This window comes from Haliotis rufescens, unplaced genomic scaffold, assembly GCF_023055435.1.
Source record: "Haliotis rufescens isolate VD_foot unplaced genomic scaffold, xgHalRufe1.0.p SCAF_1, whole genome shotgun sequence".
NCBI lineage: Eukaryota > Metazoa > Mollusca > Gastropoda > Lepetellida > Haliotidae > Haliotis > Haliotis rufescens.
The window spans coordinates 88,963,249-88,981,179 of NW_025963779.1; the positions used below are offsets into that span (position 1 = coordinate 88,963,249).

Here is a 17,931-nt window from a genome sequence, read left to right on the forward strand (position 1 = left end):
CTCGAATTTATGACTTAATCTGATGGACGAATGTAATATTGACAACAGACCAGCATTGAGTATAAAAGTGAAATTCAATGTCAACTGTGATCATCCCGTATGGAAACTGAACTGCACCGAGTTTCCTCAGTCTGTGTCCCGTCAATGTGTGTGTGTGAGTGAGTGAGTTGGGTTTAATGCAGCTTTAAACATTATTCAAGTTATATCATGGCGTATCAGCTTAATGTGGGAGGAAAATCGGAAGTGATGCAGACCTCTGATGTTTACCACTTTGGGATTCATCCTTCCAGGATTCCAACCAACGAACATTCTTCATTCAAAGACTTGCTACGACTTGGTTTGCAACGGGATCTTACAGGTGTTGGTCAATACACGTGCTGTTTTCGAGTGCGGCTATTTAAATGGCATATCAGTCTGAAGAGCATTTGTTCTTTTCTTCTGAAAGTTTTTATTTATACTGTAATATGTTGCGAAAGCAATAACATATGTGCACGTGTTATGATGCATTAATGTAGGCCTACTATATCTAAATATACAATACGATTTTGATTCTGAACTGGCATATCTACTCGAATTCTACCAATAGATTTCAACAGAATGAAATCATGCCTTTGTCCCTTAAAAGACTCCGAACCTTCTAGTTTGTCTGTATCCGATGTAGAAAAACACAGATTGCCTGATATGTCTCCAGAAATCAAGCTTAAAATGGGCTTGAAATGGTTTAAGGGAATGCACTATCTTAGAAGTCCGTACCTTCAGACACATTGTAAAACCCGTGAAGATCTGGGTTAGAATGGGTCTTCAGCAACCCATATATGCCGTAACTGGCGACTATGCTTGTCGTAAGAAGTGACCAACGGGATCGGGTGGTCAGGCTCGCTGACTTGATCGATGCATGTCATCGAATCACAATTACGTGGATCGGTGCTCATGATGTCAATCACTGGATTGTCTGGTCCAGACTCGATTATTTACAGACCGCCGTCATATAGCTGGAATATTGCTGAGTGCGGCGTTAAACAACAAAGAAACAAAGAAACAAAATCCACCTAGTGGCCGGATTCATTCCCTTGGGCAACACCCACTCAAATAAAATATAAATATACAGAAACCAATTTACACATAAACATTCACGGAAAGGATTTGATACACTGAAGGGCAAAAGAAAGTATATCGAGTTTTATTTAATGAAAATTAAAAGAACTGTTGTTAATTCTGATTATGTCTGTTTAACCATCACACATTCCTGCAACAGTTTATAAAAGTAATGTGGGGCTGAGTAATGTTGTTTAAAATTACATTGGATCGATGAAGACTGGGGAAAGAAATGTTTTTGCAACCACGTGACTCACGTCATGTGTGAAATGTAAATTTGTGTCGAAAAAAAGCAAATATATTTATTTTCAAAGACAACATGTCCATCAGCAGTTGTGTTTTATACGGGGGCAGGGGGTGGGGGGATAAAAAGCTTAAATCAAATTATATCTTAAGAAATGAACAGCATCCTTTGAGTACAGACTGAACGACGGTACAGTTTAATATACTGAACAACAAAAGTTCCTGTGACATTGAATAAGATTTAATGTTATGTTTTTTTACCAAATCTGAAACAATTTCGGTTTGCAACAGATAAAAGACTCCTGTAAGTGTTCAAATGGTTTCATTTGCCATACTGTCTTCAGAAAATGCGTGATTTCATAAAAAAACATGAACATGCCAAAATGTCAATTTACAATCAATAGCGTGTGTGTCCACCTCTGGTTGCGATGCAAGCAACACATTTTCGTCTCATGGAATGGACCAGGCGTCGCACAAAGTCCTGTGGGATATCCGTCCATATCTGCTGGAGCATGTTTTGAAGTTCCTGAAGTGTCTGTGGAACACCTGGTTGACGTCGAAGGCGCCGATCCATCTCATCCCACGTGTGCTCGATTGGTGAGAGATCAGGGGAGCGAGCCGGCCAGGGGATGACATTCACGTTGTTTTGTTGAAGAGAATCCTGAACAAGTCGAGCAATATGAGGCCGGGCGTTGTCATGTTGAAAGGTAATGCCTGGGCCATGACGACGCAAAAACGGTAGAACAACAGGGCCGATGATCTCGACGTCGGTTCACTCGAATCCGTCCATTGCTGTGGCTGAGGTGAAAACGAGACTCGTCAGTGAATAGAACTTGTCCCCACTGCAAATACCCCAGCGAAGACGCTATCTGCACCACTGTAGACGTGCTTGACGGTGGTTTCCTGTCAAAATGGGACGTCTGGCGGGTCTTCTGGCGATAATCCATGCACATCTGAGGCGGCGACGTACGGTTTGTGAAGATATTCGTCGAAGGCCAGGGATGCTTCTTGCAGTCACTGTTGCTGGATGGAATCGATTTCGTAGGTGTGTTGTTAGAATCCAGTTGTCTTGTCGATTATTAGTTACGCGTGGCCTGCCACTCTGAGGATGGTCTCTGACTGCATTCGTCTGGTGCTAACGTTGCAATAAACACCAAATGGTGTTTCTGTGTACGTTAAATTGGGTTGCAACATCATGTTGACTCGATCCTGCTTCAAGCATACCAATGGCTCGCAGACGCTCATTTTCGGACAGGCGTGGCATCTCGTAATGTTGAATAATTGCGTAATTTTGTTGGGTTTTTTTGAGTGGTTGTTGTCAGTACGATGCTAAACAATGCATATGGAATCCCGTTAACGCACATGTTTTTATACCCATTCTTGGGTAGTGAAATGCATGGGGTTTGCATAAAAGTCAACTCTTGCATGGAATGCATGCTTTTCTGTAGCAGTTGCGTTTTTGTGACTTGATTCCATACATGTTCAACAACATTGAAAACCAAACTTTACTTGTTTGAAAAATACACTAAATTATTGCTGTCACAGGAACTTTTGTTGTTGAGTATATTTTCAATTGAAAATCAAACATAAATCAACTGAGGGGTGTGGTTTCTTTTGCCCCTCTCTTAGTTATCAGTTGCAAGATACTAATAATGTTGACTGAACCATAAGTCGTTACTTCAATCATACCGCGAAACAATATGCTAAAACCTTCGAAATATACGGAACCTTAAAAAATGTTTCTGAGTAAACTCAATGGCAATGTAAAGAATTAATTATCGAAAACAGTATTACAGTATAGTGTGACAGTGTTACAGTATTTTTGCCATTTAGATAGCAATTTCCGGAAATCTTAAACGTTTCCATAAACAGTATTTAGTATTTCCTTTCCGCTTGTCGTAATATTACCGACTGCGGCGTAAAATAACGAACAATAAAACTTTAGAAATGTATCAATTTAAAGGCGTTATTCTTATTTCGTTCATATTTTCTCTTCGATATACTTGCTTGAAAATAATAACAAACTGACAAAGGACTTAGATAGCGGTACTTTGTATTAAACAGAAAGTATTTTTTACGCCCATTCACAGATCGACCGCCTCCGTGGCCTCGTGGTAGAGCGTCCGGGAGGAGAGCGGAAGATTGGGGCTTCGATCCCCGGCCGCGTCATACCAAATACGTTTAAAGATGGTACTTGTTGTTACCCTGTCTGATGCTCGGCATGAACGGGCTAACACAAGGATTGGTCGGCACGGAGTCCGTATACTGTGTCTGAGTGGGGTTTCCATGTTAAACTGCGGCATGGTATCTCAGTGGACTAGCACTATAAAATCGGCATTAGTCCGGACTAGTACTAGCAGCAACACACACACACACACACACACACGTGCATGCACGTCGCTATAAAGGTGCAACAATCTAGAGCGCGACGTTAATCCCTATTTCACCTCACCCCATTCAGAGATCAAACACACGAAAACCACTGTAACTGTATCGGGCGAGAGCAAACTAAGGTAACCGCACATAAAATCACAGTATTAACGTTTCTCCTAATCCCTGTTGTCATATGCTCGCGTTATGTTTCCATTGGCGCCATTGATGCACGCCATACCGTATTCGATGGGTTTGGCGGGGTTTGGGCTTATGGCTATGCCTGTTACCAGATGATGGCGCTTGGTTTTTTTCACAGATTTTTTTATTTCTACGTCAATACTAACACAGACATCAAATTACTTTGACAGATGTTAACACTGTTCTTGGAACGTTACCAAAGCAGGATGTTGTGTTTGGGAGGGTGGGCTTGTGGTAAGGAAAATGAAAATGAAATGAGATTGACACAGTTAAAAAGGTGGGTGTAATAGATTCAAGCATGGTGGGTTCAAAGAATGTTTACTACGTCATCAAATTAGGTACATGTGTGTAACGTCATCACTTCTATACATGACGACACAGTTAACCCTTTATCTTACATCTCCCTTTTTCGGAAAGTGCAAACTAACCAAATTTAACACTTTAATGTCCATGAACATTAACATTAACAGTTCAATTTTGATATCTTCTGGGTAGGTTGACAGTTCTACCAGAACTAGACGTTACTGTCTTTGTATTGCCCATGGCATTTCATTTGGACTGTCTTGGGTTTCAGAGCTTACTGGTTTAGTGTAATCTAACTCTGAAGTGATTTCTTGCTTGTCATTCATGTTGCCCAAGTCTTTCGCTGTTGTTCTGATGTGGCGTCTATTTCGACTCATGTTTTGCCACTGTTAGTTGTCACCTTATATAGGCAAATACTTGGCAAAAGCATGTTTCTGAATTTGTTGTACAAGTAACATGATGTAGTAAAATGAACTTCATCCTCCACAATTGATACACTCAGATTATCAAAACAATATTTACATACTCTATCCTCTCTAGCAACTCCTCCCCACCGCCCAATTTCAACGAATAACGAAAATGACATTTATGGCATTTTTTTAAATGCAATGGTTTACATACATATCATAATTGACTGTATTTAATTAAAAATTCAGTATTGCTTGTGGAGTCTGATATGCCATACCGCCATGCCAATTTTTCGGTCTTCAACTATGTCCAGACACAGATTCTTAAATGTTTTTGGAGACCGACAAACTTCCTCTTCACTTTCTTGACAGGAGGACTGCCGATGGTGTCTTGTGCAGTGTAACCACAGTGGAATGGTGATGGTCAACGATTATTCCATCCTTCACACAAGTTGTTTGTTGTTGTTCCACCATTTACACAAGTTGTTGGTTGTTATTCCACCCTTCACACAAGTTGTTGGTTGTTATTCCACCCTTCACACAAGTTGTTTGTTGTTATTCCACCCTTCACACAAGTTGTTGGTTGTTATTCCACCCTTCACACAAGTTGTTTGTTGTTATTCCACCCTTCACACAAGTTGTTGGTTGTTATTCCACCCTTCACACAAGTTGTTTGTTGTTATTCCACCCTTCACACAAGTTGTTTGTTGTTATTCCACCCTTCACACAAGTTGTTTGTTGTTATTCCACCCTTCACAAGTTGTTGGTTGTTATTCCACCCTTCGCGCAAGTTGTTGGTTGTTATTCCACCCTTCACACAAGTTGTTGGTTGTTATTCCACCCTTCACACAAGTTGTTGGTTGTTATTCCACCCTTCACGCAAGTTGTTTGTTGTTATTCCACCCTTCACACAAGTAGTTTGTTGTTATTCCACCCTTCACACAAGTTGTTGGTTGTTATTCCACCCTTCACACAAGTAGTTTGTTGTTATTCCACCCTTCACACAAGTTGTTGGTTGTTATTCCACCCTTCACACAAGTTGTTTGTTGTTATTCCACCCTTCACACAAGTAGTTTGTTGTTATTCCACCCTTCACACAAGTTGTTTGTTGTTATTCCACCCTTCACACAAGTTGTTGGTTGTTATTCCACCCTTCACACAAGTAGTTTGTTGTTATTCCACCCTTCACACAAGTTGTTTGTTGTTATTCCACCCTTCACACAAGTTGTTTGTTGTTATTCCACCCTTCACACAAGTAGTTTGTTGTTATTCCACCCTTCACACAAGTAGTTTGTTGTTATTCCACCCTTCACACAAGTTGTTTGTTGTTATTCCACCCTTCACACAAGTTGTTGGTTGTTATTCCACCCTTCACACAAGTTGTTTGTTGTTATTCCACCCTTCACACAAGTTGTTGGTTGTTATTCCACCCTTCACACAAGTAGTTTGTTGTTATTCCACCCTTCACACAAGTTGTTTGTTGTTATTCCACCCTTCACACAAGTTGTTTGTTGTTATTCCACCCTTCACACAAGTAGTTTGTTGTTATTCCACCCTTCACACAAGTTGTTGGTTGTTATTCCACCCTTCACACAAGTTGTTTGTTGTTATTCCACCCTTCACACAAGTAGTTTGTTGTTATTCCACCCTTCACACAAGTTGTTTGTTGTTATTCCACCCTTCACACAAGTTGTTGGTTGTTATTCCACCCTTCACACAAGTTGTTGGTTGTTATTCCACCCTTCACGCAAGTTGTTGGTTGTTATTCCACCCTTCACACAAGTTGTTGGTTGTTATTCCACCCTTCACGCAAGTTGTTGGTTGTTATTCCACCCTTCGCGCAAGTTGTTGGTTGTTATTCCACCCTTCACACAAGTTGTTGGTTGTTATTCCACCCTTCACAAATGTTGTCGGTTCGCGCATCACCGGCACGGGTTGCCTCTTGGTCACACAAAGTCACATATCCTGAAACTGTTTTCCCTACTATCTTCAGCACTTACTTGATATGAGAAACATGTTATTATGAGTTATGCTCTTGAAATTATCCCTACCCTCGTTTGAAGTCCAAATTGATGCCATGGAAGCGCACATATTTTTTCTGAACAGCACAAGACACCAGTATTGTATGCCTGATGTGTATACAATATTGCATTGAAAAATATTTAATGGTTTATTAGATGCTCCGGAAACGAAACGTGACGGAAGGACCACGCTTCTACGTCCTCCGCATAATTTCATTTGGGAAGGGCATGATAAGAACAAACCATGAAAGAAAATGTGTATGTGCTTTATATTCTTTAGTATACAACAAATACGTTACGCGTTATTTTTGCAACGATGAAGTCCAGTTCAGATACTCAAAACAGCAACGACCCTTATTTTTTAGGCAAACTGCATGTAATACATTTATTTCACCATTCTTGTAGTCCATCTGGTATGGCATTGAACCAAAACCTGATACGCCGTCGTTCACTTGATGCTCACGTAATGACTTTATTACAGGTATAACCAGTGGTAGACCCCTAGAATTACCTGGCAAAGACTATGCAAAATAACTGAACAACATTCAACCCTGCCTGAGGGTGTCAAGGATTATACTAGTATAGCAATCATCGGTTCGCATTTGGCATTTTTCGTATCTGGGGTAATTATTCAATCTAAGAAAGTGCGGCGTCAGGTAGAGGGAGGATCATTTTTCATGAAAATTGTTTGGATGGATGGTGCTGCCGGTGGGGTGCGGCGTGCTTGTCCTTTCGCGAACACCTGGTGTCGTCGCTAGTTTTTCGGTTGTCCATTCATGTAATTTTCCCAACTGTTTTGCCCTTCACGCCAAATGGAATCTGTTTCGGCGGATTATCTCGGCTGGTTATTCTCTTGTATTCACAAATTATATTTATAAATCAATATCTGATGTGGTGAATGGGTTATATATTATGTAATATGCACGAGGCAGGTCAGGACAGGACAGGACAGGGATGGTCAGTTGAGTTGCAAAACTACATCCATCAAAGGATTAACCGATAATTCGTTGATTGATTAATTACTATCATTCAGTGGATTTGTCAAAACTAAGTGTTTATATATGTTGGTTTACCTAGCTGACGGAATACACCCATACACCTATACATATGTGAAAACAACATGCTTTGTTCAAAGGATTAGCCGATAACACGTTGATTGATTGCTCATTGGTATCTAACTCAATGGACATCATGAACATAGTTATCACGTGTGCTATCTCATCTTCCCGAGGCAAGGAGTTAACTGACTTTAAAAGTCAAGTTTCCACCCTTGCCGAACTAGGCTGGAATTCCTGGGCTCGATCGTAGCGCCACCAGTGGCTATTGCGAGTTATGTCCTTTCTATGCCTCTCCTACTGACCAATAAGATTCAACCTCTCGTATCACTTGCATTTGCTTCAAACAAAACGGTGGCGCCCAGTCAAGACGATCTGATCGATAATCAAGATCTGTATTGTGATAAAACGAGTTTTACATCGCGAAGTGCATCAAATCACGTGAGCACCTTGATTAAAAACATGAAAAGATTTAGAAAATATTTGTTGACAACGAGTTAGCGGTGCACATGCTTTGCAAATGCTGCAGTCGACCGAAATCTGCATGACACTTTACGAACCGGATTTCGATTTCGGTGCGCGATTTTGATTGGACTATTCATAGACTCGTTAGTCCAGCCAAAATGTAACTCCATAATACCAGCCTAGTTCGGCAAGGGTGGAAACAGAACTTTCATAGTCATTTAACTCCCTTGCCTCGGGAAGGTTGTGCTATCTCAGCTGACAAATGAGATATGACATCTATGTGAAACACCTGAAACAATCTTACGTCACCAGATGTGACACGAACACGATTAATAATATCCCGAAACCCTGTATACTTTTAAAATATAAGATTGTTACACAGACGCGTGACAAGTTTCTTTGTGAGGCTTCAACCGATCTCGAGGGGTATATAGTGTGGTGCACCCGCTGTGTGAGCCTGTGTACCCCGAGCCATCATTCTTACTAGTTTCACATAGCTTTGATTAAGTCATATTGATAGCTAGCAGACAACGCAAACGAACTGTTACATCCTTTTGCTAAAAGCTTTCGAGTGAGTGAGTATTGTTTTACGCCGCTTTTAGCAATATTCCAGCAATATCACGGCGGGGGACACCAGAAATGGGCTTCACACAATGTACCAATGTCGGGAATCGAACCCGGGTCTTTGGCGTGACGAGCGAACGCTTTAACCACTAGGCTACCCGACCGCCCTAAAAGCTTTCGAATAAACATCGGGTTTGTATCAGCTAAACGATACTTATGCGAGATAAGCAAGTTACATACGGTGTGTTCCGACTGATTTCTCAGCGGGAACATTCATGAGCGGGCAGCATAGGAAATAATTGTTCACTCCGTAACCAATCAGAAGCTGGTATTGTAATGTACGGTGAGACAATGGAATATATTATTTCTGATCAAATAAACAGTTTCGAATGAAACTCATCCGATCAAAGCAACGAAACTCTTTGAAGTTATATGAATAGGTATTTTTCAACCGAATCACCGGTAGATCGGTAGAAAATGCGCGTTCAGCTGATTGCTTAGTTTACGAGAAAAATAAACTGTAATTAATTTCTACATATGAAATAATGCCTAAAATATGTAAATGGTAAATCATCGCGTCCTTGTAAGATGTGACATGATGGCGGTGCCCGTTCCCCTTCCTTGTCTCCGTAGGTTTGTGGAAAGAAGAAATGAAATTTGTGAAAAAGCGGATTTATTTCACAATATCTGTCTGCATTATCTTCACATGTTCATCAGCAATAATCCCTACATCCTTACCAAGCATATATAATACATATGCACACTTGTGCATCATACTGTAACTGCAAATTACATTTTTAGTATTTCATAAGAACCAGCATAAAAATGAAATTATTCTGTAACAATGGGAATGGTCCCGCAATATTGCACCATATTACTGGCTTAACTACTGAAATTTGAAAACAGGCATCAAGTTATGCCACCTGGCTATTTCATTCCCATGAGGTTTCATGATTTCTTCCCAATGACTAAGCCCAGTGCCCGACGTCTCCGGGCCTACTGTCACGTGACCAACGACGCCATCTTTGTATCGCCTCCCTCTCATAATGACAAACTCAATGGATAGGTCGGTAATTTCACTTCTAGGCGTGTCAAACAGGAATGGCTGGTTCCATATTGGCGAGTACCCGCTCTGTGTAGAAGTCTCTCTGTGGTCGATGACGGTGTCGTCCTTCCGTAAGTTGACTATGACGTAATGCGCTGAAACAGAAAAAGAAAACTGGATATGTGCGGAAAGGTGCATCTACTACTACTAGTCGTGGGTTCGAATCCCACAACAGCAAACGTTTACGACCTGCGTCACATTTGACTTTCCTCCCACATACACCAGGATCTAAGCTCAGATCGTCCGAGCAAGTGGGATTCAAATCGTTCCAGTCCAACACTGCCTGTCTACACACCCACTGTTTCCGCAAAATACAGTGAGTGAGTAAGTGAGTGAGTGAGTGAGTATGGGGTTGCGCCGCCTTTAGCAATATTCCAGCAACATCACGGCAGAGGACACCGGGAAATAGGCTTCATACATTGTACCCATGTGGGGAATCGAACCCGGGTCTTCGGCATGACGAGTTAACGCATGAAGCACTAGGCTACCCCATCGCCCCCGCAAAATACAGACATGGCACAAGTTACAACGTAAAAATAGTGGAAGACAGTTTGTCCTCGGCTTTCACTCAAAACTATCTAAATCGTTCACTGGACATGTTCTGGAAAAGAATGTGTTGTGTGTAAAAAAAAAAAAAATGTTAATTAAATAGTCGGTCTCTAATGTTTGTTTGTTGTTTAACGCTGCACTCAGCAATATTACAGCTATATGATGACGGTCTGTAAATAATCGAGTATAGACCAGACAATCCAGTGGTTGATATCATGAGCATTGATCCGCAGAGCATAAAATTGGGATATGATGACATGCATCAACCAAGTCAGCGAGCCTGACAACCCTATCCCGCTAGTCGCCTCATACGAGATGCATAATCGCCTTTTACGGTAAGCATGGGTTGCTGAGGACTGATTCTAACCCAGATCTTCACGGTCCCTAATGACAAGTCACGTATTGCGCCATCGTGTAACGTTACAGTTGAAGCGTCAGCGTGTTCACCATGCATAGACCGCTAGTTCAGCTGCTCACCTGGGTTCCCGAGAAGTTTGTCAGAACGAGGCAGGTTGTTGGCTTTGCGGACAAGGACCTTGATGCGGTTTGCCAGCTGCTGGTACTGTAACAACACAAACAGCTCCCCCATGTCCTTGAACAAGTACTTCTCCGACGTGGATTGCTGCAATGTATTCAACATGGTAAAAAAGTTGACCGATCTTAAATTGGGTCTCGAACCAGGCAGTTATTCTGGTGTAGAAGATATTGTGTGGAGAAATGTTGTTTTACTCCAAATTTAGCAATATTTAAGCTACTTCGCTGCCCCTGTAGTTAATCAAATAGTGAGTATGGTTTTACTCCGCTTTTAGCAATATCATGGTGGGGGACACCACAAATGGGCTTCACACATTGCACCCATATGGGGAATCAAACCCGGGCCTTCACGGGGCAAGCAACATAAGAGTCATGTTATCATTTGTCGGCTCTTACCAAAAGCATGCTACCAGAGAGAACATGAAATATGAAACGATAAAATATTGCGTGAACTGTTGGACAGCTTTCGAATCTAAGTTCGCTAAACAGAACGACAAGAAGAGAGCAGTATTCAGAACAATCATTGTTCACTTGGATGACTACATGTTTGTGCTGTATTATTCAGTGAATAGTTACATATGGTTCATTCCTAGTGGAACCTCGTTAATGCGGACGGGCCATTACCGTGGAGCAGTTAGGGTTAACATATTTCACGACTACGAGGAAGTGTCCGTGTGTATCATTGTGTTCTATGTGGCACTAGCGGGGTGACCGGCATCTTGACAGCTGAATGTTTTTTTTATAAAAACAAGTTACAATACACACTGGTAAGTCAGGAGTTGAGTTGAAACCTGACAATCACCCCCGTATGACCATGTATGTGGTCCGCCCACTGGCGCGTACCATTGTAATGAAAGGGGTAGCGGGTGGTCCGCGACAAGTACTACGATGAATATGTGCGTGTCGAGTTCAGTAGGACAGAATAGTGCGTGCTGACGATTTCCCGACTTACGTTAGCATAGAAACTACTCTCCCCTATGTCAGGAGCGACATATTCGACTCTGGTGCACTTTAGCCTAGATACAGACAGACCAGTGGCCATGCTAGCTTTTGACAATGCCTGATCTGTACATTCTCCCTGTAATTTATGACATTATCGGCCAATTCTCGAGCCTGAGAATGTATCATTTGGCCATGCTAACCTAGCTTTGACATGCTTATTTATTCGTTTGTAATTAACGACAGTTTGAGAATTCTGGTATCTGGTATCACACCAACCTCTTAATAGTCTTAAGAGCAACACGTGTATCCACAGGAGCGTAATGTCAAACAAACTAAATGCGTTCGCGCAAATTCCGTGCACCTTGTACTTGTCTCAACCGCGTTTTGTGAGTTGTTCAACTTTTCCTGGATTACCAGTAGTTTTAGTGAAATGTGTGCGTGGCATAGGACTTTGTATGGTCACTCAACGTGCGAATGTGTCAATTGTGGCGTGATCAAATATGCATAATGACGTCATGATATGTGTAAAGGCCGGCTGGTATGGGTTGTTACAAATTTGACGCATCACTGACCAATGAAATGTTTAATGCAATTCCCTATTGTGGCTTGTATCATATGGTCCGTGGCTGTTTTTTGCAGGTGATTAATAATTGACCTGCCTTTGCATGTGTATGTGAAGGGTGCCACCAGCGAGGGCAGGATACGCTCACCTTTTCGCACCTGGTATAATCACTATTTGAGATTCATAAATACATGTTTAGTCGGAATAGTACAATTTACTTTGCCTTTTGTACACATTTGTAATGACAAAGGAAAGGAATGTGTCGTTTTTATTTATTGTACACGTCTTTCGAATCCGATAATTTAGGTAATATGAAATGTTATTCCCCAATCTTGAGCAATATTACAGAGAGTGGAGGAATAATGTTCACCCAGGCAGAACTGGTAATCCTCGCAACCTGGTCGATAAGTGAAAATGAGCGTAGATTGTTTATTGGTTATAAAACTGTTACTTAATGACTGCATCTAAATGCTATAAAAACTATCTTTGTGGGGCGCCCTATCTCATTTAGTCGTTGTCATGGAAACACGCATAACGGAAATCGAGACGGATTTAACGCAACTGAGCAAGTATTTTAGATTTCATTGTAATTAGGCGTTTTAGTAAATTTGCAAAATGGGTATTGATTTATTGAATTTATAACTTTACCCTGTTCTGTTTTGTTCGACTGAGCTCAAAGAAACAATAAAACAGCTTTCAACCTTTGACCTGACTGTGCAAATGTCCCGAAATAATTCCGCGTGTACGTTTGCCGCTGAAATGATTCATTAACTTACCACCAGTTCAGGCGGTTTAATTAAATACCTGTGTTGCCAGGCGTGATATCGCTATACATGGTGGAATGTTTGACATCAGTTTATATCTGCCGTAAAAGTAGACATTGATTTTATAAAGACTCCTCGGCACAAAGCTTCCAGGGTCACAATGACCCTGATAAGACGAAACGGCAAGGTTTGTTGAGTGTTCATAAGTAAGATAAAACTATATGTATTTTCCAAAATCTTGTCCCTTGTGAGTATCCGTTGGCTTTCTATATCCTATACAATGGTTTAGCAAAGCATGATTCAACCTTCCGTATTCACTGAACATATGTTTTGTAGAGTGAGTGGGTGAGTATGATTTTACGCCGCTTTTAGCAATATTCCAACAATATCACGGCCGGGGACACCATTGTACCCATGTGGGGAATCGAACCCGGGTCTTCGGCGTGACGAGGGAACAATTTAACCACTAGGCTACCCCGCCGACCCTGTTTTGTATAGTTTTGAAAATGGAGTTTAATTTACTCACTAACACGGAACACATATTAAACTTCTGTCGGAAATAAAAGGCAATTTCTAAATTTACAAATGTCATATACATTGTACAGACAATTCTGGAATAGACTTCAGTATAATTGTTTCATATATAACTTAGATAGCTATCTGCAGTGTGAGTAAATGCATGTTGTGTCACGCCGCACTCAGCAATAGTCCAGCAATATCGCGGTGGCTATGCCGAACCAGTGATTAATAGCATGAGCTCATATGCATGATGTCTGGGCGGGCACGATGACACTATTCAGACATTGTAGCCACACGATCCTCAATTATTGGTCCTACTCTACCCCCGAATCCCAATGGGTGATTGTGTGAATGAGTGACTTGGGGTTCACGCCGCTCTTAGCCATATTCCGGAATTATCACGGCGTGTGACTCCAGAAATGGGCTTGACACATTGTACCCACGTAGGTTCGAACCCAGGCTTTCGCCTACCTAGGGCCATCATGGAGAAATTGTTTGTAATAGTTCTACTTACCCTCTTCGACCCGTGAAGATCCGGGATAGAACAGGTCTTCAGCAATGTATGCTGGTCATAAGTGGCGATTATGCCTGTCCTAAGAGGCAAATAAGGGGATCAGGTGGTCAGGCTCGCTGACTTGGTTGATCCATGTCATCGTATCCCAATTGCGTGGATCGATACACATGATATCAATCAGTCTGTTCCAGACTCGATTATGTACAGACCCCCGTCATAAAGCTGGATTTTTGCTGAGTGCGGCGTTAAACAACAAACAAACAAACAAACTTACCCTCTTCAGTTGTTTTCTCTCAATCTTCATGTCGAACTGCAGCAGTCGTTGCGGGGTCCAGTTCACGTCACTTCCTTTCAAATACACTTGACCTATAAAGGCATCTTTGCTAGATTTTTTCAGCTTCTTCGAGTACAAAGTAATTTTCAGTGTTGATTTTTCTAGGTCTTCGTTAGAAACGTCCCTGAACTTGATTGTTTCTTTAAACTCCGCACTTTCCGCAGAGACAGTCAATCTACTTTCCAAGCCTTCTGTGCGATAAGGATACAGGTGCGCGACAGCGTACACCGCCCGACCTCTGAACTTGAGTGGCAAAGACGACACGAGTTGAAGGACAACCGTCAACGTTGACCTTTCCTTGACATATTCAGCACTGAAATGCAACGTGGTATTGTATGCTTCTATACCCATATTGAGGCTTGCTAGAGAATATGACCGACATTTCCATCTCGACGCCCCGATGTTGACATCATCTGAGCAACTAGGAATATCCTCCCAACTTCTGACATGAGTCAGTTCATGGCTGGCTCCTGTGACGTCCCCCGGAACAGAAAGTCCAGGCCAATGGTCGATTTGGGGCTTCTGAGTCACAAGGTCAAGGCAGCTGTAGGTGTTCGCTTCCGGTTCATCAGATCCCAACATCTGTTCTTTGACCGTACTTGCAATGAAAGGGTCGGGCATTTCAATAATTTCCGGAACGTCATACATTTTTTGTTTTTTCTTGTAGTATCTTCGTATGACATGGATGCAAAAAAGACACGACATGATGAGGAAGGCTAGACCGAGAGCAGAGGACACTCCAAGAACCGTCAGCAGTATTTCTGGAAATAACAGAAACATTGATGTCATAGATTTCAACAATGATGGATATACATTTAAATAATGTAATCAAAATGAATCTACCCATAATACCCGTGAAGATCCGGGTTAAATCTGATCCTCAGCAACCCATACTTGTCGTAAGAGGCGACTAATGGGATCTAGTGGTCAAGTTCGATGACTTGGTTGATTCATGTCATCGTATCCCAGCTGCATTGATCAATGTTCATGATGTCAGTCACTGGATTGTCTGGTCCAAGCCTCTGAGTGCGGCCTGAACAACAATAAAACACACAACATAGCCACTTCACCCAATCAAACTGTAATGGCATCCTGTGTCAATGTTTATCAAGTTACAATCTCACCCCTAAAGCTAGTTTACGTCCATGTTATAGTATAAGATTTACAACAGCCTAGATGGACTGAGCTATGAACATGGAACCACCCTCAGGACTAGTTAGTGTAGCCTTGTAGAAAAAGCGTTTGCTCGTCATACCGAAAACCGAGTTCGATTCTCATCCGTTTTGCGTCTATCCACCGTAACAATGCTGCTTGCTACAAAAACTGGAGTACAATCAACACTCGCAGTGAACGAGGCATGCTGTACACTACTGGTCGTTTCACGGGCACTACCTGAGTATCAGAAACTTACTTGACATTGTGGTATTCTCAAACATCGTATGGTTTTCTACGGCATATCTAGATTCACGCGAAATCTCCTTCCCTGAAAAAGTACATGATTGTTTTTTCAATATTCCGACCAGAGGAAATACTCCACAATTGAAGACAGGTCAAGACTAGAGCAAAGCTTAATTGATAAATGAACATTTTCGACTTTAAATGTCAACTCCTACCCAGAGATAGAAATAATAACTTGTTATAGGGACGACATGCACACGGGAGAAGGAAGAACGTGTTACGTGCCAATGCTGAAACAAAACAAATACTACAAAAAAAAGTTAAAGATCACCCGATCTTTTTCGTATGAATAAAGTTCTGTCATGTATTTTGAGCAGTATAATCGGATGTTCTCTAACTTCTTTTGAGCAGTTTAACTGATCAAGTAAATGGGGTCGAAAAAGACCTAAAAATTTACTTAACTTCACCACAACACAGACTACTCGCTCATGTCGATCAGCGCAGACCACGCCCACCAAGGCAAGAGATATGATTGTGATGTTTATGATCCTCGTGAAGCATGCGTTTCGACATATGCTATTCACAATACTCTCGATTGTGATCAGCGATCGTGTACAGTCAGTCCATCAGATACAAAGTTTGGGGAATGTCAACGACAACGACTCAAGTGTCCTCATGACGATAACGAAGACGACCCCTTTGCTGTCTCAGGCTGGTTCCGACTGTCGGAGTTGGTGCGTCCACGGTTAGGTAATCGCGCTTGTAGTCATTGCATGGCGCGAACAACTGATCAATGTGCATAACAAATGACCTACTCATGAACTTCCCGTGGAAATCAGGCAATGTGTAGTCGTTGCAGATAAAAAGGGGTTTGTGAACATTTCTTTAGATGGCTGCAATTCTTTAGATTTCCTAATTCAAACACATAAAGATACAATGTTCTCAAATAGAGAGTGAGTGTGGTTTTACGCCGTTTTTAGCAATATTCCTGCAATATCACAGCGGGGGACTTTAGAAATAGGCTTGATACGTTGTACCAATGTTAGGAATCGAACCCGGGTCTTCGGCGTGACGAGCGAACTCCTTAACCACTAGGCTACCCCATCGCCTCTCAAATAGAGAGTTATATGTTTGGTATTATTGGTAAAAGAAATGGTTACTTTAGTTTAAATGTACAATAAAAATGAAAATAATGAATACAACGTTTCCTCAATTTCCCCAGCGTCTTCTTTGCATAGTGTTTTAATAATACCAAAAATGCCCTCAACAAAAGCCTTATAACGACATTTCATTGATTATTTCAGTTTTCGTGACGTGGGTTTACATAATAAATGAGCACCCTTACATCTAGGCAATAGGTGTAACCGTAAATCCCACACGTAGACGTTATAGTAATACCGTCACATCTCAGTGCCCCAACGTCACATGGTCTGACAACAGGGGCTTAACACATGACGTATTGTATATATCCACTCACTCATGGGAAGTGTATATGTAAATAGTAAAATAGATTACCTGAAATATTTGAAGTTGTTTCCATTTTCAAAAGAGCCACAATGTGGCCATCATCACGACCTTTTCCTCTGTGAATCAACTTGCCATCTGTCGTCAGCGCTGGGGCTCCCACGGGGACCGACCCTGCACGGGGTATCTTGACGGGCTGAGATGCTGTGTGTGGGTATTTAACTGGCTGTGAAGGTGATGTGTTATCTTACTTCTGAGTGAGCCTGTATATAGTCGATCAATAATCTTGAATGGCGACTTGGCAACTTGGAAGGGGGGCGAGATAATGACACTTAAATGTTAATAAAGCTGACGTTTTATTACACTATACTGACAGGCTTGCATTCATGTGATTAACCATGTACTTAAGATATGTAGGTAAATAAAGTTGTTCTTTTTATCTAATGTACCGTTTTATATAAAATGCGTTGGACTTGTGTCTATATTATATTGTCATAAGCAGTAGGGTTGTAGCGAAGATCG

The 17,931-nt window shown here is 41.5% G+C and overlaps 1 protein-coding gene across 1 annotated transcript; it reads right to left on the bottom strand.

Annotated features, from left to right (window-relative positions):
- Nucleotides 1-9,396: 9,396 nt before the first annotated feature.
- On the bottom strand, nucleotides 9,397-17,630 carry LOC124134264 (synaptotagmin-4-like). Its single transcript, XM_046498991.2, has 5 exons — nucleotides 17,461-17,630; nucleotides 15,959-16,030; nucleotides 14,488-15,308; nucleotides 10,856-11,000; nucleotides 9,397-9,924 (listed from the first exon to the last, which is right to left on the bottom strand). Exons 1-5 carry the CDS (start codon nucleotides 17,483-17,485, stop codon nucleotides 9,611-9,613), a joined length of 1,377 nt encoding a protein of 458 aa, XP_046354947.1. The 5' UTR covers nucleotides 17,486-17,630; the 3' UTR covers nucleotides 9,397-9,610.
- Between the last annotated feature and the right edge of the window lie 301 nt (nucleotides 17,631-17,931).